The sequence below is a fragment of the Pristiophorus japonicus genome, chromosome 20 (genome assembly GCF_044704955.1).
Source record: "Pristiophorus japonicus isolate sPriJap1 chromosome 20, sPriJap1.hap1, whole genome shotgun sequence".
NCBI lineage: Eukaryota > Metazoa > Chordata > Chondrichthyes > Pristiophoridae > Pristiophorus > Pristiophorus japonicus.
Window position 1 is genome coordinate 12973409 of NC_091996.1, and position 25087 is coordinate 12998495.

At 48.2% G+C, this 25087-nt stretch overlaps 1 protein-coding gene across 1 annotated transcript in view; it reads right to left on the reverse strand.

Moving 5' to 3' along the window:
• Nucleotides 1-25087, reverse strand: part of LOC139232873 (dynamin-1) — a 267371-nt gene that overhangs the window by 210984 nt on the left and 31300 nt on the right. Inside the window, exon 9 of the mRNA XM_070863364.1 lies at nucleotides 15044-15182. Within this exon, the coding sequence (XP_070719465.1) occupies nucleotides 15044-15182 (139 nt within the window). The remainder of the gene's footprint in view (nucleotides 1-15043; nucleotides 15183-25087) is intronic.

Here is a 25087-nt window from a genome sequence, read left to right on the forward strand (position 1 = left end):
TTCCCGGTGTTCTCCAGAGGTTATATTTCCGTTAAATAAAACACACATACATACACACACAATACAAGCGTGCAAGCAGGCAGCCATGCAAGCTACAGAGAGTAACACTTGGCGGGGTGGTGGATAAACAGGAGAGGAACAGGTTAGTACACAATGTGGAAAAATGACGACAAATAGAAGATTGAGGTACACTTATAAAAAAGGCAATGTTGGCCTTCCAAGAAGATTTGGCTAGGGCCTAAAACTATAAATAGAATTTGCTTTCAAGTTTCCCTGCCTCTGCCTCCCCCATTTTGGAACTCAATGAGATAAATGAGGCTGCACAATGAAATCGATTCCCTTCTTTGCATCCAATGACAGTTCTAAGCACTCAGAGGTGAGGTATGGGCAGGACAGCGGCAAAGCTGGGCTCCCCTACACTGCCCTAGACTGCCAATTGCCAGCTCGCCGGTCAAGCCTGTTACTAAATGCCAATTTGTCTCGTGTTTCATGCTACCTCCACCCCAAAACTCATCGACAGCCAAAAATCAAGAGGAGGCTGAGGGGAGACTTGATTGAGATGAGATGTATAAAATTATGCGGGGCCTAGATAGAGTGGATAGGAATGACCTATTTCCCTTCGCAGAGGGGTCAACAACCAGGGGGGGGCATAGATTTAAAGTAGTTGGTAGAAGGATTAGAAGGGGAGATGAGGAAAACTTTTATCACCCAGAGGTTGGTGGGGGTCTAGGACTCACTACCTGAAAAGGTGGTAGAGGCAGAAACTCAACGCATTTAAAAAGTACTTGGATGTGCACTCGAAGTGCCGTGACCTACAGGGCTACGGGCCAAGAGCTGGAAAGTGGGATCAGGCCAGATAGCGCTCCGTCGGCCGTCGAGCACACAATAGGCCGAATGGCCTCCTTCTGCGCCATATATTTCTATGATTCTATGAAAACAGAGTTGAGAAGGGTAGTCAGGAGACCCTCACACCCACTTCCCTCTTGCAGCACCCTCACAGAGCCACTTATTCCAATAATTGAGGACACTCTGCTCTCCCCAAGGTGATCGAATGATGCAGTCAGTTTGCACCAGTCCCGCACCTGGTACTAAAGGTCTACGCCTGGTGTTCTGACTAGTTGTTAGCTATACTCCCACCTCTCACAACTGCGCTGAGAACTATTTTGATTTCAAACCAAGGTATCTGAGTGGACGCTTTCAAGGAAGGTTCCAAACAGATGTCTTTTGCATGGAGAGACAGTTCCATAATGGGTTTGATTGATGGCTTTGATCAAGGTAGAGGTCAGATTATCCTCCTCACCACAGGGCAAGACCAGGCATTCAATTAACACCAAGGTAAAATAAAACTCTCCGTTTTCTGCTCTTGCAAATGTATGTCTAATTATTAATTAAACCACTGAGTTTGAATTGTCTGAAATGAATGCGTTGAGGTGAAACCTCAACATTTAGCGTAGCAATCATTTTTACATTTCTAAATGTTGGAGTATGAGGAATGAGACCTTATGGGTTCGCTAGGCTGCGGCTCAGTGAGTAACACCCTCGCCTCCGAGTCCCACTCCAGGAAATTGAGCACATAAATCTAGGCTGACACTCCAGCGCAGTGCTGAGGGAGTGTTGCACTGTCGGAGGTGCCGTCTTTTGGATGAGACGTTAAACCGAGGTCCCGATTGCCCTCTTGGGTGGATGTAAAAGATTCCGTGGTCACTATTTCTTAGACGAGCAGGAGTAGAGGGCAGTTATCCATGGTGCCCTGGCCAATATTTATCCCTCAATCAACATCACTAAAAACAGATTATCTGGTCATTATCACATTGCTGCTTGTGGGAGCTTGCTGTGTGCAAATTGGCTGCTGCGTTTCCTACATTACAACAGTGACTACACTCCTAAAGTACTTCATTGGCTGACATCACCATCATAGGCAGTCCCTCGAAACGAGGATGACTTGCTTCCACGCCAAAAAAAGGATGAGTTCACACGTGTTTCGAGTGAAGAACTCGAACTACATCCTCAAGGGTGAAAGATGCCAGTGCGTGGATTGTTTTAACATGTGGTGGCCGTTGCACACCAGCCACCACACGGGGCTTGACAGAGCCAGGTCTTGGTCCAGTGGCAAGGATTAGCCAAGACAACTGGAGACCTGCTCTGCTGCACGGACCTAGTGCGCACAAATATAGAAGTGTGGAGTGGCCCGTGCTTCCCCTGGGCCCCGAACTCACACCTCCCCTGGGCCCCGATCACATCCCTCCACCGTCTCACAGCTCCTTTGACCCAATCTCGCCGCTCCTGCTGCATCTGCCCACGCTCCAATCACCGAGCTGGACCTTGCTAACGTCACTCTTCGCTGCCGTCTCCCTCCTGCGCCAGCTCGCGCTGTACCTTGCAGTGGCATGCCTCCACGCTGCTCCCGGGGTCGCTGCACACTGCTCCTTTCATGGCCCCGACCTGCCGCTGATGGCTGTAGATCATTGGCTGCAGATCATTGGCTGTAGAGCGCCGTGGGAGGTCGTGAAAAGTGCAATATTATAAATGCAAGTTCTTTCTTAGAGAACTGCCATTTACAGCAGAGTCGGAGCATGCACAAAAGAACAAGGGAGAGGGAGGGAAGGTCTAGAATTCAAAGCTGAGCAATGGCTGCTTGCAATGTTAGAGGGTGAGCACTTGGTGCATTCACACGACATATCTTACCATCATGGTAACCCACGTAAAATCAATATAAACCACTCGTATTGAAACAAATCTGTTACGATTCATCTTCTAACATCAGCAACAGGTTGATAGAAGCTCAAACCTACTGCAGACTTTCACAAGGGGGGTTCTCTGCCTGTTTGTCCTCCCCTTGCTTTCCTTCATGTTTTGGTCAGTACAGTACAGAGGGTGTCCCAATTGACCATGCCAAGCCTAATGAGGAAGTCATCCCAAAATGTTCACCCAACGTTCCCTTGCAGATGCTGATAGACTGCCGCTATCCATTGCCACCATTATTTTTTTTCAGTTTTCCAACCTTCACAGATTTTTCTTTGAATGTAACTTCCCCCTCCCCCCACTTTTAAATCACATTTTAACTCAATGTGCTTGCCAACTAAAATCCTACATCATAGACTCCAGGGGTTCATTTACTTCCCCCCCCCCGCCCTAGAAAGAAAACAATTCTTTCCAACGCCCGACTCAGATTTCCTGCCTGCTCAGGCAATAGCCAAATGATCCGCAACCAACTATCGAACATTGGTGCTGTAATGTATTTGCTTCATGGGTTCTTTGCTTAAGAGTTCATAGCAACACATTGCTATTAAGAACTAGTTGGTTTATTAGCAAAGGTTTAACAATCACACTACACATTACAGTTCATCCACTGGGCTCACAACTACCTGCCCCATCGTGGATCCCCCGAACCCAAATGGCTGGGATTTTATTGAGTCTTGTGAACATCATGTGACTGGCTAAGCCATTCACAATGCAACAGCTCTACAACTATTTTGTGTAAAACCTTTAAATCAAGTGCTCCCTTTTTTAAGGGTACCAACACCCACAAATTAACAATTAAACATTCAAGGTTTTCCCTGTTGAAATGATGCATTCCAGTCCCTCTGGTGCCCACCTCTCGCAGAAGACCACGAGCATACTGGTGGACACCACGTGGTACTTTTAGCACCCAACGCCATTCCAGAAGAGGTCAATCTATTCAACTCTTAACTCCAGAGGATTGCCAACCAGAAACCCACATCACAGATTTCAGGGGTTCACGTACTTCCCCCATTTTTCCACATAGAAACAAAACGATTATCTCCGACTCCCAACGTAACAGATCAACATTGCTCCAAGTCGTGAATACTAAATGACCAAGTTGAGCACAAAATTGGGTAACTTTGTTTTTCGTTCACTGGATATAGGTGTCACTGGCAAGGCCAGCATTTAATTACCATGCCTAAATATTACTGTCGTAGCTGAGTGGCTCGCTGGGCCATATCAGTGGGCGGTTAAGAATCAGCAAAATTGCTGTGGGTCTGGAGTCACATATGGGTCAGACCGGGTAAGGACAGCAGATTTCCTTCCCTAAAAGGTATTAGTGAACCAGTTGGGTTTTTCTGACAATCCGATAGTTTCATGGTCATCATTACTGACACTAGCTTTTCAATTCCAGACTTATTTAATTAACTGAATTTAAATTTCTCCCTAGCTGCTGTGGTTGATTATTAGTCCAGGCCTCTGGATTACTAGTCCAATAGCATAACCATTATCCTACCTGATTTCAGTATTGATGAATAATAAATTCAGGTCCAAGGTTACAAGCCTTATTTTATTCGGGGACCGAGGGTCTAGCGAGAACGAGGAACTGAAGGAAATTCTTATTAGTGAGGAAATTGTGTTAGGGAAATTGATGGAATTGAAGGCCGATAAATCCCCAGAGCCTGATAGTCTGCATCCCAGAGTACTTAAGGAAGTGGCCCGAGAAATAGTGGATGCATTGGTGATCATTTTCCAACAGTCTATCGATTCTGGATCTGTTCCTATGGACTAAAGGGCGGCTAATGTAACACCACTTTTTTTTAAAAAGGAGGGAGAGAGAAAACGGGTAATTATCGACTGGTTAGCCTGATATCAGTAGTGGGGCAAATGGTGGAATCAATTATTAAAGATGAAATAGCGGCGCATTTGGAAAGCAGTGACAGGATCGATCCAAGTCAGCATGGATTTATGAAAGGGAAATCATGCTTGACAAATCTTCTAGAATTTTTTGAGGATGTAACTAGTAGAGTGGACAAGGGAGAACCAGTGGATGTGGTGTATTTGGACTTTCAAAAGGCTTTTGACAAGGTCCCACACAAGAGATTGGTGTGCAAAATTAAAGCACATGGTATTGGGGGTAATGTATTGATGTGGAAAGAGAACTCGTTGGCAGACAGGAGGCAGAGAGTCGGGATAAACAGGTCTTTTTCAGAATGGCAGGCAGTGGCTAGTGGGGTGCCGCAGGGCTCAGTGCTCGGACCCCAGCTATTTACAATATACATCAATGATTTAGATGAACGAATTGAGTGTAATATCTCCAAGTTTGCAGACGACACTAAGCTGGGTGGCGGTGTGAGCTGTGAGGAGGATGCTAAGAGGCTGCAGGGTGACTTGGACTTAGAGGTGAGTGGGCAAATGCATGGCAGATGCAGTATAATGTGGATAAATGTGAGGTTATCCACTTTGGTGGCAAAAACATGAAGGCAGAATATTACCTGAATGGCAGCAGATTAGGAAAAGGGGAGGTGCAACGAGACCTGGGTGTCATGGTACATCAGTCATTGAAAGTTGGCATGCAGGTACAGCAGGTGGTGAAGAAGGCAAATGGCATGGGGATTTGAGTATAGGAGCAGGGAAGTCTTACTGCAGTTGTACAGGGCCTTGGTGAGGCCTCACCTGGAATATTGTGTTCAGTTTTGGTCTCCTAATCTGAGGAAGGACGTTCTTGCTATTGAGGGAATGCAGCGAAGGTTCACCAGACTGATTCCCGGGATGGCAGGACTGACATATGAGGAGAGACTGGATCGACTGGGCCTGTATTCACTGGAGTTTAGAAGAATGAGAGGGGATCTCATAGAAACATAAAATTCTGACGGGACTGGACAGGTTAGATGCAGGAAGAATGTTCCCGATGTTGCGGAAGTCCAGAACCAGGGGTCACAGTCTAAGGATAAGGGGTAAGCCATTTAGAACCGAGATGAGAAGAAACTTCTTCACTCAGAGTTGTTAGCCTGTGGAATTCCCTACCGCAGAGAGTTGTTGATGCCAGTTCATTGGATATATTCAAGAGGGAGTTAGATATAGCCCTTACGGCTAAAGTGATCAAGGGGTATGGAAAGCAGGAAAGGGGTACTGAGGTGAATGATCAGCCATGATCTTATTGAATGGTGGTGCAGGTTCGAAGGGCCGAACGGCCTACTGCACCTATTTTCTATGTTTCCAATCACATCTGGAGAACTCATTTAAACTTATTGCTGTCGAGTGCAATTGAAAAAGCTACAGAAGGCCAATATTTCCTTTCCAAAGCCGCTACAGCCCTTTACTGAGCACAGAAGTAGGAATGTGAAAGATCAGGCTTCAGTGGGAAGCGTTCTTTCGTCATTGGCGCAGGAGTGAATTACAGCAGAAGACAACGAAACGCGTCAGTTAATCTGGACAGTGAAGCTTCAAATCAAGGATAACCACAAAAAATAACCCTGCCAATTACTTGCTTGGCTGGTTTAAAATGTTCTCACTTCGGGTGTCAGCTGTAAGGCCACACTGGTAACACACCAGCCTTCCGGAATGACACTAATTGACCTGAAGCTCCTCATTAGAGTCCAGCCACTGCCGGTGAATTGGGCCCAAACATCGGAGCAGGGGTAGGCCATTCAGCCCCTCGAGCCTGTTCCCCATTCAATTAGATCATGGCTGATCTGTATCTTAACTCCATCTATCCGCCTTGGTTTATCATCCCATCATACACTTACCCAGCTAAAATCTAGCAATCTCAGATTCGACAGTTACAATTGACCCCTAACCTCAACAGCTTTTTTGGGGGAAGAGAGTTCCAGATTTCCACGACCCTTTGTGTGAAGAAGCATTTGCTAACATCGCCCCTGAACGACCTAGCTCTAATTTTAAGGTCATGTCCCTTGTTTTGAAATCCCTCCACCAGAGGAAATAGTTTCTATCTGCCCTATCAAATCCTTTAATCATCTTAAACACTTCAATTAGATCCCCCCTTAATCTTCTCCACTCGAGGGAATACAAGCCAGGGCTTCATGTTCTCATAATTTAACCCTTTTAGCCCCGGTATCATTCTGGTGAATCTGCGTTGGGCCTAAAACACTTGGGGGGCCAAAAGTGCCCCTTTTTAAAATCGCCCTGTTAACGGGGCGCTAATGATTTATCACCTAGGGCGGGGCTGCGGAAGCGGCCCGCTTGGAATTGGCCCTCGGGATGCCGCGGGTGAAACGGATTTGTGCTGTGCCCCTCACTTTACGCCCCACCGCGCCGACCCCTCCGCGCCCCTCGGGACCGCGAGATTGGCGTGGGACGTTGCCAACGAAGCTGTGGAGGCTGGGACGCTCCGGCCACCATTTTGTTTTTTGTTCGGCCAACTCTGAGGTCGACCCGACAATGGCGGCCGCTGGTTAGGCCGGGCCACCATGATGCCACCCGGTAAACCCCCGCTGGTCCAGCCAAAACTCTTCCTGGAGGGCCCAGTGGGTGCCAGGAAGGCAGCTGCAGAGTTTGCAGTGGCCCTCCTCTTTAAAAGGGGAAGGACGTTGGGACGGGTCAGAACGACGCGTCGCGTTAACGTCATCAGCGGGGCGCCGAGCCTCGCGCCCCGCTAACACCATGCAACCGCCCACGGAGGCAAGTCTCACCTCCCATACCGCCCCGCGGAGGTGAATTGTCCCTCCCATACCGCCCCCCCGGAGGCAAGTCTCACCTCCCATACCACCCCGCGGAGGTGAATTGTCCCTCCCATACCACCCCCCCGGAGGCAAGTCTCACCTCCCATATCGCCCCGCGGAGGTGAATGGTCCCTCCCATACCACCCCCCCGGAGGCAAGTCTCACCTCCCATAATCGCCCTGCGGAGGTGAATGGTCCCTCCCATACTGCCCCGCGGAGACAAGTCTCGCCTCCCATACCGCCCCGCGGTGGCACGACACGCCTCCCATACTGCCACACGGAGACAAGTCTCGCCTCCCATACCGCCCCCCGGAGGTGAATTGTCCCTCCCATAATGGCACGCGGAGGCACGACACACCTCCCATACTGCCACACGGAGGCAAGTCTCGCCTCCCATACCGCCCCCCGGAGGTGAATTGTCCCTCCCATAACGCCACGCGGAGGCGCGTCACGCCTCCCATACTGCCCCGCACATTTATCTCAAAGACCCCAATTCAGCGGCATTTGGCGGCCTATCTCGCCGGGCGCTAAATATTCATTTCATTCAAATTGTGCAGTCCCAAGCGAGGCACGGGGCAATTGTGCTCCCTTTGACACCTTCCCCCTCTCTAATCCAGGTTTTGTTCAACTCCTGTAGATTCAGCCGCTCTGCGGAGCGGCGCGCTTTAATATTCATCGTGACGCCAGATTAGCACTACACAACAGAGGAAGCCATCAGGATCTCTGTGTGACACTACGTTCCCGGGAGTGCAGACAAGCCCAGAACACGGCCACAACAAAGTCAAGAGAAGGCAGCGTCTGGCCGGGCCCACAAGCTGTAAATCCCTGGCATCACACAGAAGTCAGCATGGTGCCCTGCTCACACCGCGGTTTACTTATTGCCACGGGGTTTAATTTAAATGGAGGGCAGGGGAGGCTCCCCACTCCAGCTGCTCTCCGGCAGTGGATGAATGCTATCCCTCCAGGCGCAGTGCTCAAGGACAAGAGCGATGGAAGTCGATCAGGAAATATTCAGTGAGACAAAAATGGAAGAATGCAGAGAGTGAGGTAGCCCCAGTGTAAAAGAGGAAGGGAACATGTGAAGGAATATAAAAAGAAAAAAAAAAATAGTGAAAGAAAATTATTAAAAATGTGCCGGTCTCAAGGGATTTCTCCTCGCCGCTGGAAAGGGACCTGGATTTATGAATTTTGACCTCTATAAAAAAAATGAATTGAAATTTCCAGACTGAATTCAGTGCAAGACAACGCCTCCAAAAAAAACCAGAAAATTAAGATGCAAAACGCGGTCAGTAAATGTGGTCAAACACTTGGTCTTTGCAGGATGTTTCGTTATCCACACCTCGATTTTAAAATTCTCATCCTGGTTTGTACATCCCTTATGGCCTCTTGCGCATCACCAATATTTAATCGCTCCACTATTGGCGGTCATGCCTTCAACTGCCTAGACCCTAAGCTCTGGAATTCCCTCCCTAAACCTCTCCGTCTCACTCTCTCCGTCTCCGTCTCCGTCTCCGTCTCTCTCTCTCTCCTGTTTTGAGACGCTCCTTAAAACCTACCTCTTTTCACCAGGCGCTTGGTCACCTGCCCAGGAGTGTATTTGCTTCATGGGTTCTTTGCTTAAGAATTCACAGCTACACATTTGCTGTAAAGAACTAGCTGGTTTGTTAGCAAAGGTTTAACAATCAAACTGAACCCTGCCAGTTCATCCACCAGGCTCACAACTGCACAGCTCATTGTGGAGAACATGAACCCAACTGACTGGGGTTTTATTGAGTCTTGTGAACATCATGTGACTGGGTAAGCCAATCACATTGCAACAGCTCCACAGCCATTCGGAGCATAACTTTAAATCAAGCGCCCCCTTTTGACTCGAACCCACAAATTTCCAAATAAAACTTTAAAGGAAACTTAAATCAAATTAAAATTTGTTTGCCGCGGGTAATGACAACATCTCCACAATTCTTTTAAAGGAGACAAAATAAACATTAGTTCAAGTGCCCCCCCCCCCGATCTGGGGGACACTCCAGACACTTATAACTGCCTTTTTTTTTTGGGGGGGGGGGGGTTTGTGTTTTTTTTTCTTTTGTGATTTTTTTTTGGGCATTAAAATCATATATTTTACAAGTGCCCCCTATAAAAGGGGAGGGGGACACTAAAACCGGCAATTAAAACAAATTAAACTTTAAAACATATAAAATCAAATTAAAATTTGGTTGCCGGGGGTAATGACAACATCTCCACAAACCTGGGAGCATGCTCACAGGTGCATACATTACATGTCCTAATAGCTCACTAGCATCTTTCCTGCAATTCCATGTTTCAATCCCTCCAATCCGGTTTCCACGCCTGCCACAGTACCGAAACGGCTCAAAGTCACAAAGGATATCCTTTGTGACTGTAACAAAGGCAAATTATCCCGCCTCACCCTTCTTGACTTGTCAAAAGCTTTTGACACAGTTGATCACTCCATCCTCCTCCAACACCTCTCCACCATCGTCCAGCTGGGTGGGACTGCACTCATCTGGTTCCATTCTTATCCATCTAATCGTAGCCGGAGAATCCCCTGCAATGGCTTCTCTTCCCGCTCCCCCACCGTTACCTCTGGTGTTCTCTCAGAATCTATCCTTGGCCCCCTCCTATTTCTCATCTACATGTTGCCGTCAGCTGCCTGGGCCCCAAACTCTGGAACTCCCTCCCTAAAACTCTCCGCCTCTCTACCTCACTTTCCTCCTTTAAGATGCTCCTTAAAACCTACCTCTTTCACCAAACTTTTTAGTCATCTGCCATAATTTCTTCTTATATGGTTCAGTGTCAAATTTTTGTCTTATAACACTCCTTTGAAGCACCTTGGGACGTTTTACTACGTTAAAGGTGCTATATAAATACAAGTTGTTCTTGTAAAGAAAATCACACAGTGATTGATATACTTCATGTAAGAGAGAAAACTGAAAACCTTCCACATTAAAATAAAATCCCACATCATAAAGATTTCAGGGCGAAAACTAACAATAATGTTCATTTTAGCTCTCTAGATAATAGTCAGTTGTTACCAAGCCAGCTGATAAAATATTCATTACACAACCACAAGCAATTAGCAGCAAAAACTCGAGGGTGAATATTATCTAGGATTAAGGAATTTGAAGGAGAACTTTGTTGTGCTAGGTTGCATTAGCTTGTCGAGTACTGAGGGAAAGAAACACAATATACCAGTATGTGGAATCTAAGGAACAAGAAGAACTCCCCTGCTCTTCTTCAAATAGTGCCATTGGATCTTTTCCATTCACCCGAGAGAGCAGGCGGGGCCTTGGTTCAAAGTCTCGTCTGAAGGGCGGCACCTCTGACAGTGCATCGTTCCCTCAGTGATGCTCCTCCGACAGTGCATCGCTCCCTCAGTGATGCTCCTCCAACAGTGCAGCACTCCCTTAGTACTGCCTCTCCGACAGTGCAGCGCTCCCTCAGTACTGCCTCTCCGACAGTGCGGCATTCCCTCAGTACTGCCCCTCCAACAGTGCAGTGCTCCCTCAGTACTGCCCCTCCGACAGTGCAGCGCTCCCTCAGTACCGCCCCTCCGACAGTGCAGCGCTCTCTCAGTACTGCCCCTCCAACAGTGCAGTGCTCCCTCAGTATTGCCCCTCTGATAGTGCAGCGCTCCCTCAGTACTGCCCCTCCGACAGTGCAGCACTCCCTCAGTACTGTCCCTCTGACAGTGCAGCGCTCCCTCAGTACTGCCCCTCCGACAGTGTGGTGCTCCCTCAGTACTGCCCCTCCGACAGTGCAGCGCTCCCTCAGTACTGCCCCTCTGACAGTGCAGCACTCCCTCAGTACTGCCCCTCCGACAGTGCAGCGCTCCCTTAGTACTGCCCCTCCGACAGTGTGGTGCTCCCTTAGTACTGCCCCTCCGACAGTGTGGTGCTCCCTTAGTACTGCCCCTCCGACAGCGCAGCACTCCCTCAGTACTGCATCGCCGACAGTGTGGCGCTCCCTCAGTACTGCCCCTCCGACAGTGCAGTGCTCCCTCAATACTGCCCCTCCGACAGTGTGGTGCTCCCTCAGTACTGCCCCTCCGACAGCGCGGCGCTCCTTCAGTACTGCCCCTCCGACAGTGTGGCGCTCCCTCAGTACTGCACCTCCGACAACACGGCGTTCCCCAGAAGGGTCAGCCTGGATTTTGCACTCAGGTCTTTGGATTGTGGTTTGAACCCACGACCTTCTGGCTCAGTGGCGAGAGGGCTACCCGCTAAGCCATGGCTGAATATATTCTACTCTTTGAAGAAAGGGTAAGTTATTTATCTAAATTAGATTAACATGCAATAAAAGTGCCACAATTGCCCAGATTTGAATTAGCAGATGTACCCCTGTTACACCCCATGAGGTTCCCCTCGAGTCGCCTCCAATCAAGGTTGAAAATTTCCAATCTCCTTCCTACTTCGTAATGCACCAATTAGTCTCACAATGATCCTTTTATGTAAACAGGTTCATTGGCTTGGGGCTGATGTATCTGCAGGATGGAATGCCATGGTGGCACTTATCTGGTAACTACAAGAGAAACTTTCTAATATGTTTGATTTTATCCTTGGGATGTGGGTGTCACTGGCAAGGGCAGCATTTATTGTCCATCCCCTGATTTTTTTTTTTAATCGTAGCCAATCTTTCCAATTCTTTGTCAGATCACAAACGCCAGAGGTCACCTTGCACACATCAAGGATCACCCTGCGCTAATGCTCTTAGCAAAAAGGCCTAGAGCCCAAGCACCGTTCCTGGAATTACTGCAATACCAGGTTCGTGCCATTGAGGTGGATGGGTCAGCAACCCCACACACCTCCGTGGAGGTGGAAGGGTCAAACCACCCCACCCACCTCCTATTGTCCATCCCCTGATGCCCTGATACAACGGAGTAGTTTTCTGGGCAGATTCAAGGGGACAGTTAAGAGTCAACCACATTAGTGTGGGTCTGGTGTCACAAATAGGCCAGACCGGGTAAGGACGGCAGATTTCCTTCCCTAAAGGACATTAGTGAACCAGTAGTATTTTTTCCAACTGATCCCAGATTTTTATTTCCAGATTTGTTTTTAAACTGAATTCAAAATTCTCAAATTGCCATGGTGGGGTGGCGACTTGCGTTCATTATTAGTCCAGCCATCCGGCTTACTAGCCCACTACACTGCTGTACCCGATCTATCTGCTGGTCTCAAGAGGGGATCTTTTATTCCAGAATCAGTTCCTTTTTGAAACAGAAACAGAAAATGCTGAAAATGGTGGGGGTCCTTGTGCATGAAACACAAAAAGTTAATATGCAGGTACAGCAAGTAATCAGGAAGACAAACGGAATGTTGGCCCTTATTGTAAGGGGGATAGAGTATAAAAGCAGAGAAGTCCTGCTACAACTGTACAGGGTATTGGTAAGGCCACACCTGGAGTACTGCGTACAGTTTTGGTCTCCGTATTTAAGGAAGGATATACTTGCATTGGAGGCTGTTCAGAGAAGGTTCACTAGGTTGATTCCGGAGATGAGGGGTTTGACTTATAAAGATAGGTTGAGTAGGTTGGGCCAATACTCACTGGAATTCTGAAGAATGAGAAGTGATCTTATTGAAACGTAAGAGATAATGAGGGGGCTCGACAAGGTGGATGCAGAGAGGATATTTCCACTCAAAGGGGAAACTAAAACTAGGGGACATAGTCTCAAAATAAGGGGTCGCCCATTTAAAACTGAGATGAGGAGGAATTTCTTCTCTGAGGGTTGTACATCTGTGGAATTCTCTGTCCCAAAGAGCTGTGGAGGCTGGGTCATTGAATATATTTAAGGCGGAGATAGACAGATTTTTGAGCGATAAGGGTAATGGGGTGCGGGCAGGGAAGTGGAGCTGAGTCCATGATCAGATCAGCCATGATCTTATTAAATGGTGGAGCAGGCTCAAGGGGCCACGGTGGCCTACTCCTGCTCCTATTTTTTTGTGTTCTTATGTACTCAGCAGCTGAGAAGCGGAGTCAATGTTTCGGGTCAATGACCCTCCGTCTGAAGGATAGCGCCTTTGACAGAGCAGCATTCCCTCAGTACTGAGGAAGGGACATCGACTTGAAACACTAACTCTGTTTCTCTCTCCACAGATGCTGCCTGACCTGCCGAGTATTTCCAGCATTTTCTGTTTTTATTTCAGATTTCCAGCAGTGTTTTGCTTTTGTATTGCAGTTCCTTTTTGAAGTAGCTTTTGTTCGTAAAACAATCAACGTGATGACAGGAGAGTGCTTCTGTTGCAGTCCTGTACACGTTGATATTTGCGGAGGTCAGGACCAATGTCGTGCCGTATGGAAGGACCCGAACAACTTGCACTCTTGGCCACCTGGAGCTGAAACATTTATGACTCTAAGCAGTCAACATAAAGGCTGCTTAAATTACATACAATATTACAGCACAGAAACAGGCCATTCGGCCAGTGTTTGTGCTCCACACAAGCTTCCTCCCTCCCTACTTCATTTTTCTCCATCAACATATCCTTTTATACCTTTCTTCCTCATGTATTTATCTTGCTTTCCCTTACAATAGTGACCACACTCCAAAAAGTACTTCACTGGCTGTAAAGCGCTTTGAGACATCCGGTGGTCGTGAAAGACGCTATATAAATGCAAGACTTTCTTTTCTTTCCACGTGGTAGCGAGTTCCAAATTCTAAGCACACTCTGAGTGGAGAATTTTCTCCCGAATTCCTTGTTGGATTTATTGGCGGCGAGCTTATATTTATGGCCCCTAGTTTTGGTCTCCCCCCCACCACAAGTGACAACAACATCTCTGCGTACACCCTATCGAACCCCTTCATAGTGTTGAAGACCTCCATCAGGCCATCTCCCAGTCTTCTCTTTTCTAGAGAAAAAAAGCCCCAGCCTGTTCTGCCGTAATGCTGCCCACCGCAAAATGAGCTCCCAACATCAGGGAAAGACACCGTGTGGAATCCAAGTTTTCTGCTGTAGGATTGTAAGAAAAATTGGAAGTTGACGTAACTTGGCTTACTCTCTCGAGCAGTCTAGCAGCCAGGCGTAAAGAAGAACAGTTGGAGACCCAGGAACATGCTGTATCTCATTCTTCTAAATGTTATGGGGTGAACAAAGGCGTGAGGATCAGGAAAAATGGGGAAAAAAATGGTCTTCAGCAACTTGGCTAAAAATGTAACACCTCTTCAGAAGTGAAGAACGTGAAATATCAAATGTTGACATTACTAGAAATTACACAGGTTCCTTCTCATGAAGACGGACTGCAGCCCTAAGCCAAAGTGTTAGTTTTAAAGACTGGTTCTAGTGCAAAGGTAACAAGCAGAAGATAAAATGGGAAGATGGGACTGGGCAGTAATGCACTCGGGAAAAATATTGTCCACTTCTACAAAAGTTCTGAACTTAAAGGGATCCAGACTGACCCAGTGCCTGTCCACCGAACTATAGGTTACTCACATACCCCAAATAAACAACTGAGGGTCCAATCCAACAGCTGACATTCTTTTTGAGTAGCAAATTGAAATGCGAAGCTCACGCTCAACAGGGAACCTTAGTCAGCATTGCCTTGGAACGAAAAAGGCACCGCTTTGATTTTTGAGTTAAATAAATTAACGGAGCAAAGGCAGGGTTCAAAGAAAGGGTTTGACCTTTTACCTTTTCAGTACATTTTCTGATGGTGCCAGTGAGTTCGCTCACCACCATATCTACGCACTTCAAACATGGCTCCTTCAGCTTTTGGATCTGCTTTTTCACTATGGCCTCAAAAGCAAGGTCAGGGGTGAAGAGCCCAGTTCTGCAGTGCATCGTGGGAGGAAAATGACAACAAGGAGGGGCGAGGAAAGAAGGTGAGGAGCAGCGAGGTGTGGGAATGAAAATATGGGGAGGACATAAAGCAAAAGGAAGAGTAAGACCTTGGTTACCTATAAAGGCTTTCAAACTGGGAGAGGGGATGGGAGTGGGGGGTGGGGGAGGGGAGGGGAGGGGAGGGGCACAAGTTCCAGATGACAAACAAGTACTCAGCACAGAGTGTTGAATGCGTAATATAATTGGGAGTCCATAAACCGTCACCGGGGATCAAAAGAGTTTTAGGTGCTAACTTAAGAATTCGAAGCCAAGTTAAGGATTGGTTGACTCACCAGTACCCAAGGAATCCACTGAGTTTATGCCAAAACCGTGTCAATGCTGCATAAAATGATTTATTTTGGCCCATGACGAGTGGACAGTGCAGCTTTACAGCCAACTGGCAGATTTTGTCCACAAATTCACCCGATCCAATGCAGGTGGTCAACGCCCCAACTATTGGTCCAATGACACGAACCTCAACATCAGCGTTCAGTATCAGTGACAACCGACGGCAAGAGCAGGCATCCCCACAGCAGCCAACGGCAGATATGTGTCACTCTGCTCACGTTGGGTCCTGTAGAGCACCGTCTCTGAGGCGGGTAGGGGCAGCCATGGGGCTGACTTTGTCCTTCTTCACGATTTTCCTCTCGCCTTCAGAATGAAAAAAAAGCTTTCTTTTGATAACACAGGCAGCGATTTCCCCCCCCCCCCACCTGGAATGTGCGCCTCTGGCAAGTCCGTCGGGATAACTGCAATAGCACGAAAATGCTCGACTGTATGAGCTCTTTGCTCTGGAACTCCCGGCCTAAACCTCTCCCCCCAACCCCCACCTCCCTCTCCTCCTTTAGGATGCTCCTACCTCGTTGACCAAGCTTTTGGTCACCTGACCTGTATCTCCCTATGTGGCTCGGTGTCAAATTTTGTTTGATAATTGTTCCTGTGAAGCGCCGCAGGACGTTGTACTGTTAAAGGCGCTATATAAATGCAAGTTGTTGCTGCGCATATGGAGGAAAGGAGCAGCAATAGAAGGCGTTGAGTGACAGGATGGCGACTGCTAAACCTGACCTGTGGGTGCAAAGATCTAAAGAGTTCCCTTGTACATCACTCGCACAGCGTAGAAGCTCATATTCTTCCCCTCACTATAATCACCCTACTAGATTTGCCAAACCTCTCACATGTTCTCTGCAGAAAATGAACAGACTTGTGGATTTATTGGTTCATTTAGAGATTGTTTTCATGCTGTGTGCTCTGAAAGACTAGGCCGTTAACTGAGACCGCCCAAACTCATGTCATCTAAGACCCAGAAGAAAGGGCTTCATATCTTTGCTTGGTTTGGCGACTTCACCGTACAGCTCGCAACAGGTAATGTGGCAGAGGCAGCTTCCATTTTTAGGTTAAACATCACCAGTTTGTCGGTTCTAACAATTAGACATATAGGCCCCAAGTTTCGTGCCGCGGCGAAAACGGCGCACCTCCGAGCTGGGCGCCTGTTTTTCGCGCCGAAAACTGCGCCTAAAAAAAAAGTCCGATATTCAAGGAGCTCGATGTCTGCTTGGCGGGGCGCGCTCTCCGCAGCAGGGGGCGGAGCCTAACACTCGCGCCAATTTTCTAAGTAGCAGGGGGCGGGGGTACAATTTAAATTAGCCTTCGTGGTGCCGGCAACCCTGCGCGTGCGCGTTGGAGCGTGCGCGCACGCGCAGTCTCACACTAACATTGGCACTCGGCCATTTTTAAAAATACTGCAGAAAAAGTGAAGATGTGTTTCTTGGACCCCTGCAAAGGCTTGTAATTTAATTTTTTTTTGATATTTCTGTGTGTGAGGGAGTGCTTTTAGCAGCACTGCTGAATAAATCACCTGCTGAAATCAGTGAGTTCAGCTTTTCACTGCTAAACTTGCAGAACCGGTGCTGCATTGGTGCATGCAAATTAAGGACTGTGTGTTTGGAGAAATAAGAGTGCCAATTCAACTTTGCAAATTTAAATATAAAACTGTCGCTGTGGCTGCCTCTCCCTGTCCAAATGGCCTCAGTCCCCCTCACAGCTCGAAGGCTGCTGCTGTATCTTCGGCTGCCGGCCAGCCACTGACACCGCTGATATCCTATGGCCGAATGGCCTCACGTCCGTCCGCTGCTGATTCTTTGGCTGCCGGCCAGCCACTGACGCCGCCCCTAAAGCGGGGCCGAATGGCCTCAAGAACCTTAATGAGCTGCGTGTGTCCTGCGTTGATTCTTCGGCTGCCGGCCAGCCACTGACGCCGCTGCTATCTCATGGCCGAATGGCCTCAGGTCCGTCCGGTGCTGCTTCTTCGCGGCCAGCCACGAAGCGAATGAAGGCCTGCCTCAAGCACCGCAGCTCAGCTCGAAGCTTGCTGCCGCTGCCGTCGAGACACTGACGCCACACCGCTGCCTGTCTCCAACATGAAAGGCCTGCCTGAAGCACTTTCACACAGGTAGGAACATGGTTTATTTAATCTTTTCTTTGCTTATAAATTTTTATTCAGGTTGGATTTATTTGCATAATATTTGTATAAGTATAACTAAGGATTGATTGTAGAATTTAATGACTTCCCTTTCCCCCCCCCCCTCCCCCACCCACCTCGTTCCCTACGCCTAATTTGTAACCTACGCCTGATTTTCTAAAGTGTAGACAAGGTTTTTTCGAGCGTACAAAAATCTTCACTTACTCCATTCTAAGTTAGTTTGGAGTAAGTTTTCACTGACGAAACTTTGAAATCAGGCGTAAGTGGCCGGACACGCCCCCTTTTGAAAAGAAAATTCTGTTCCAAAGTGAAACTGCTCTAACTGACTAGAACTGGAGCAAACTAAATGTGGAGAATTCCTATTTCTAAGATACTCCGTTCTACACCAGTTGCTCCTAAAAATCAGGAGCAAATCATGTGGAAACTTGGGGCCACTAATCTGAACTGTCCCTTCAGGGTGGTGCAATGCCATGCGACACCTCCGTTCTGTGACATGCAGTTGTGGAACACAGGTTAGATCCCCGGTTCTGACCATTATTACGAGACGGGGTGAGCAAAAGTATCTTCGCAGGGAAGGGGGAAGAAATTGGATTGAATCTCCTCTGGAGGCTACCTTCATAATCCTCTTAGTTGATTCCCCTGGCTGGAGAGTCCAGACTAGGGCTAAAGGGTCGGCCATTTAGGACTGAGATGAGGAGAAATCTCTTCACTCAGAGGGTGGTGAATCTTTGGAATTCTCTACCCCAGAGGGCTGTGGAGGCTCAATGACTATATTAATGATTGAGATCGATAGATTTTTGGACATGAAGGGAATCACGGGATATCGGGATCGGGCGGGAAAGTGGAGTTGAGGTAGAAGATCAGCCATGATCTTATTGAATGGTGGAGCAGGCTCAAGGGGCTGAATGGCCTACTCCTGTTCCTACTTCTTATGTTCTTAATCTACAAGCTTTAAAAGTCCAAACTTGGCATCACAAGCACCACTTCTTGAGAGACTTCATCCTCCCCTCTACTCTTTTCAGACTTTTGTGCTGCCCTGCACTGCGGTCCTTGGCTTGTCACTCAAGTTTCCTAACAAAGGAAAAAAAGTTGGTACATGGAAAGTCTCCATGTACCCTCGTTAAACAGGAATCTGCCTTTGCTTCTCCATATCTACTTGATTTGAGGAAACAGCCCATACACGAGGTTCTCCTGGAAATATCCCCAGTGTCCCGGAGAAGATGGGGATGAAGGCCTCCAGTTATGTGGAGAGACTAGAGAAGCGGAGATTGTTCTCCTTAGAGCAGAGAAGATTAAGGGGAGATTCAGTCGCGGTGTTCAAAATCATGAAGGGTTTTGATGGAGTAGATATGAAGAAACTATTTCCACTGGCATGAGGGTCAGTGACGAGCGTACAGATCGAAGTTAATTGGCAAAAGAATGAGAGGGGAGATGTGGAGACTTTTTTTTTTTAAACGCAGCGAGTTATGATGATCTGGAGTGCACTGCCTTAAAGGACAGTGGAAGCAGATTCAATGGTAACTTTAAAATGGAAATTGGATATATACTTGAAAGGGAGAAATTTGCAGGGCTACGGGGAAAGAGCAGAGTGATGGGACTAATTGGATTGCTCTTTCAAAGAGCCGGCACAGACTCAATGGGTCAAATGGCCGCCTTCTGTGCTGTATGAATCTAAGATCCAGCAAGAAAAATGGAGCTGGTATAAAAATTATCTAGCTGTCCGGTCATACTCCAACTGCCAGGTTAAATTGCTATAGGGTATAGAGATGAAAGATCATTAATATCGACTACACTATCAATGAGACCCCCTCATGTTTAAGTCAATTAGTTTTAAAAGTCAACCTATACTCAGCTAAACACTTAGTTGCAACTCTTTTCAGGCGTAGCTTGTCAACAATGCCAAGTCAATACTGGTCATTAAAAGTGAGCATTTTGGACCTGAGTTGTCACGTGAGATACTGAAATACCTGTACAGTACCCAAACATAGCCGTGGGGGGAAACCACACACACACACACACACACACACGTCGGTGAGGCTGTGGCAGTGTTCAAGCTCACCACAAGTTCATTCCAGGTGGTGCTGTAGGCCACGGGAGCGACTGCCTGTGTTACCAAAACCAACTCGCCCTGCAAATGAAGATCCGACCACGCAGAAAACCAGCACCAAGTTCTCCAGTGGTTGGGGATAAGGTTAATCGTTTGCCCGTTCAATACTTGTTTGTCAGGTACCTGCGCCCATCTCCCCGGTAATGAATTCCAGGAAACCACCAAGTTCACAGGTGCAGTGAAGTGCCATTTTAAACCCAAAGTTCGCCTCAGCTGAAAATCGAGGATCAAATGAAGGACTCGTGAAAACAGTTTTTGGACTCAATGACTTGATCCACCTGCTGATGGATCAGGCGGTTTGGTGTTGTGTCTTGAACTCTGAACAAAGAAAACGCCCAAGTCTGATTCCTTCTCTCCCCTTCACCCACCCCAAAAAGAGTCCCATTTTGTTCCCCCACTCCTTTTTGTGTCCCATGATGTGAAAGGCGTTGGTTCTGACGGTTTTCAAAAACCAAATATCAGAACTCGGGCCATGATTCCACAACCTATCCTGTTCCCCTGTCCAGTTTTTGGACCTTCCAAAGTTAGCAGTGGTATTAAATTATCCAATCGGCTTCTCCCATCCCTGCTCCGTCCCGATGTTGTACTGTTATCACACAGTGTCACACATGCCATGTTATTTCCAGCCGGTACTTTGGGGTGTAAACAGCTGTTAGGTGGTGTTTGGACTTAAGACTACTAAGTAACGTGGCTAGCTGGTCTTGTTTGGGGAAAAAAATAACCAAGACATTGTAAACTTGATCCAAGACTGCGAAGTGAGTAAAGGAGCCCCAAACTGTGTTTGAATACTTTGCGGTTTGCAAATTATGTGCATCCTTGTTTCCAAATCCCTCCAGGGCCTGGCCCCAATCCCGATCCCGATCCCTGTAACCTCATCCAGCCCTAAAACCCTCTCGAGAACTCTGCACTCCTCCAATTCTGACTTCTTGCCCCATCTTGGATTTCCTTCGTCACTCCGTTGGCAGCCGTGCCTTCAGCTCAGGAACACCCTCCCCTAAACCTCTTCACCCTTCTCTCCTCCTTATAAGGCGCTCCTTAAAACCTGCCTTTTTGACCAAACTTTTTGGTCACCTGTGCCGATAGCTCCTTCTTTGGCTCGGTGTCAATTTGTGCTGGTTTACACTCCCGTGAAGCAACTTGGGAAGTTTTACGATGTTAAATGCACTATAAAAAATGCAAGTTGTTGTTGTAAAATATAGCAGATGAAGGGACTGGTTAGGAAAGCATTTGTGTTCCTACAATAGTATTGGTCATGGTTATTTTCAGCTCCTTTTTTTAAAGCAATCGGTATTAACCTAATCCTTTATGTTCAAAATTCAGTTTGAAGGTTAATATCTCATCTGCAAACTGAGATGATTATTAATTGAGGCGGCTGAGCTGTGTGTGATCATGCGTGCTTTATATATTAACTAGCGTCTGCAGCCAGGTTACTGTTGGTCGCTAAGCCCAAACACCCAAAGCCCATCCCGAGGAGAACTTTCTGAAGATCGAAGAGCAGGCAGGACTCCATCACGTAGCGAATTACCTTCTTGGTACACTGCCTAACCGTACTGATTAACTCATTGATAACCATGTCCACACATTTGAGGCAGGGTTCTTTGATCTTCAAGATCTGCTTTTTCACAATCGTTTCAAATGCCATGTCGGGAGTGAAAAGACCCGTTCTATCAAAGTGAGGAAAGACGTCAAAGTATTGAACATCAATCAATTTTTTGATATCGAGGAAGAAAAAAAAAATTACAACGTTAGAAAATAAAGAAACCAATTTGGGACAGCAGAATTCTCAAGAGCTCGGTTAACTTCCCCTTGAGTCCTCTTATTCTTCGGACGCTTTGCGAGCTCGTCGAGGGTGGGGAAATTATCGGTGTCAGGGACTGAAACACTTTTCTGCAGCTAGTGTCAGCATCAACCACCTTCCAGGGTAGGTATGGCATGAGTTAGGTACAGAGTTGAATGTTCGCTAATCCACCATGCAATACAGTTTAGCCTTCCTCAAAGCCTCCCTGATGAAGTGTGACATCCCCACTGACACCTGGGAGTCCCTGGCCCAAGACCGGCCCCAAGCGGAGGAAGTGCATCCGGGAGGGCGCTGAGCACCTCGAGTCTCAACGCCCGAGAGCGTGCAGAAATCAAGCGCAGGCAGCGGAAAGAGCGTGCGGCAAACCAGTCCCACCCAGCCCTTCACTCAACGACTATCTGTCCCACCTGTGACAAAGTCTGTGGCTCTTGTATTGGACTGTTCAACCACCAAAGAACTCACTTCAGGAGTGGAAGCAAGTCTTCCTCGATTCCGAAGGACTGCCTATGATGATGATGACAGTTTGGCCTTAACCTCAGAACAACCACCCGCCCCCCGCAAACCCTCGCCCCCGCCGGAAGATTCCCAACTCCCTTGACAGTTGTGCTTTCAGTCGCTCAGACTGAGGTTTTTTTACTCGATTTTTTTTTAAAGCAGTTTGCTGGCATCCGCTCACACCCTCTCGGAACTAGGTTGAGACCGTCCCAAACCCCTTTCACGTAGGAACCCCTGACAACTATTTTTTGTAAAACTTTTAAATCAAGTGCCCCTTTTTTAAGGGCACAATCAACTATTTTAGTTGAAACCATCAATCAAATGCCCCCTTATTAGAGGGGGCACTAAAACTGACAAATAAACAAATTAAATTTTGACCATTAACTTAATTCAAATTAAGGAACCCCTTACAGCCAGCAAGAGAGAGCGAGCCCATCAGTCTGGGTTGGATCAAACCCAGGCCTTCAGAGGCGAAATGTCAGTATCTGCAAAATATTTGACTACATTATCATCGACAAAAATTTAAAAACGGCCACAAATAATTTCTTTCTAAAACTGAAAATCAGAATCTTATTGTTATGTAATGATGTGAGTATCGTCCCAGTACCTTAAATGTAATGTAAGCACTATGCCACACCACAGAGGGCGCTGCGGTGGGAAACCCTGGTAGCACCTGTAACAAGGACTATATAAGGCTGACCACCACACCTGAGAGGCACTCTGGAGCTGAACAATAAAGGACGAAGGTCACAGCAGTTAGATTTACACCAGACCGTGTGGAGTCAGTGATTTGTGTGCTACATACACCACATTGGCGACGAGGAAGCGGACGAACTCCACGCAACCATGGCTACTCTGGGCTCGCGAAAGGATTTTACCGTGGGCAATGATTGGGAGGCCTTTACGGAAAGGCTCAAGTACTACTTCACAGCAAACGACCTGACGGAGGACACGGATGCAATGAGAGAGAAGCGTAAGGCGATATTGCTCTCCAGTTGTGGAGATGAGGTTTACTGTCTCGTCAGGGATTTGCTGGCACCCGGGAGCGCCAAGGACAAGTCATACGAGGAGCTGACTGAACTCATTCGTGACCAGTTGAAACCGAAGGAGAGCATCCTCACGGCCAGATACAAATTTTACCATCACTGCAGACCTGAGGGCCAGGATGTCACCAAATATGTTGCGTACCTCAGGAGACTCGCGGCGCCGTGTGATTTTGGCGCACACCTTGACGAGGCGTTATGGGACGTTTTCGTTATGGGGATTGGTCACAAGGGCCTCCTTCACAAGCTGCTGGCCACGGAACCCACAGTCACTCTGACAAAGGCCATCGCCATCAGCCGGGCATATATGACCTCGACTTGCAGCACCAAGCAAATGATCCACACAGTCTCGAACCCGGCAGGCACTGTCCACAGGATAGCGCCCACCACGGACAAAACTGCAGAACGTGGCTCTACCCAGGGCAGAGAGCACGGACCTCGGGATCCTGGAACTCAGAGTCCGCTGAGGGGGGCCAATCAAGCAACAACATGCTGGCGTTGTGAAGGAAGCCATGGGGCTCACCGGTGCAGGTTTGTGGAGTACACGTGCAATACCTGCCACCTGAGAGGCCACCTTCAGCGTATGTGTGAAAGAAATCGGACTCACCATGTGGCTGGGGAGATGGGGCATGATCCACCATCCAGCGAGGAGCAGACAGAAGATGATGAGGTGTTGGGACTGTACATGTGTACCGACGATTCGCCCCCAGTGATAAGGGAAGTAAAAATCAACGGAGTCCCTGTGAGTATGGAAGTGGACACGGGCTCGGGTCCGTCGTTGATGAGTCGGAGAACTTTTGATAAACTGTGGATTAACCCAGCTGCACGACCCAAGCTGGTCCCGGTCACGGTGAAGCTGCGTACCTACACCAGGGAACTAATACCTGTTCTCGGCAGAGCGATGGTGCAGGTATCCCACGGGGACGAGACGCACGCTTTACCTCTGTGGGTCGTTGCAGGCGATGGGCCGACACTCCTCGGCCGGAGGTGGATGGGGACGGTCCGTGGGAGCTGGGAAGACTTCACCACTCCACAGGCTGCTGCTCCCCGGGGTGCTGCCGTGCCCCGGGTCCCCAGAGAGCAACGCTGACCGAGCTGGAGCTGCAGCCTCAATTCCCCCCACAGGCAAGTCCCAGCCCCGGACCTCACACAGAGACCCTGCAGCCTCAATCCCCACAGGCAAGCCCCAGGCCCGGGCCTCACACAGAGATCCTGCAGCCTCAGCCCCCACAGGCAAGCAGCCCTGCACAGAGGGGCCTAGTGGGGGGGCAGTGAGCCGGCGGGGTGCGAGGGATCCAGGATGGCCGGCGGTTCGGAAGAGCCCCGCCGATGAGCTGTTAGCGTCGGGCGGCGGCAGCAGCTGGAGGTCGGCGGCTACGGAGGCCGCGGGGGAGGCGGCAAGTCAGGTGGCAGCGGAGGGGAGCGGAGGCTGCGACGGCGGAGGGCATCCGGAGCGGCGGAGAATGAGATGGCAGCGGCATCGTGTCGGAGCAGCAGAACATCAAAGATGGCGGCGCCCAAGGAGAAGCCTCGTGGAATCCTCCTGCATCAAAGATGGCGCCTTAAAAAGGAAATGCACCCGGGAGTCTTAAAAGGGCCTTACCAAGAGGTAGTCCCCACAAAGAACTTCTGTTTGGCAGAGCGAGTCTAAAATGAGGTATGTTAATGTGAGATAGTGAATTTATAATAAGAATTACTTTTTTAATGCTGAATGGCCATTGTATTTGTGTAAAATAATGGATGAAGTACAATTAATGATAACGGCTAACAAGGAAATCAAGGATCCGTTACCAGTCAATAACCAGTTAATGTACCAGATAATATGTACCATACTAACACACTGTCTATGCCCACCTGCCTTCCGTTGGACAAGTGTGATGTTATGTAATGATGTGTGTATCGTTGTCCTGCGTCCTGGTGGGGGGGGGGGGGG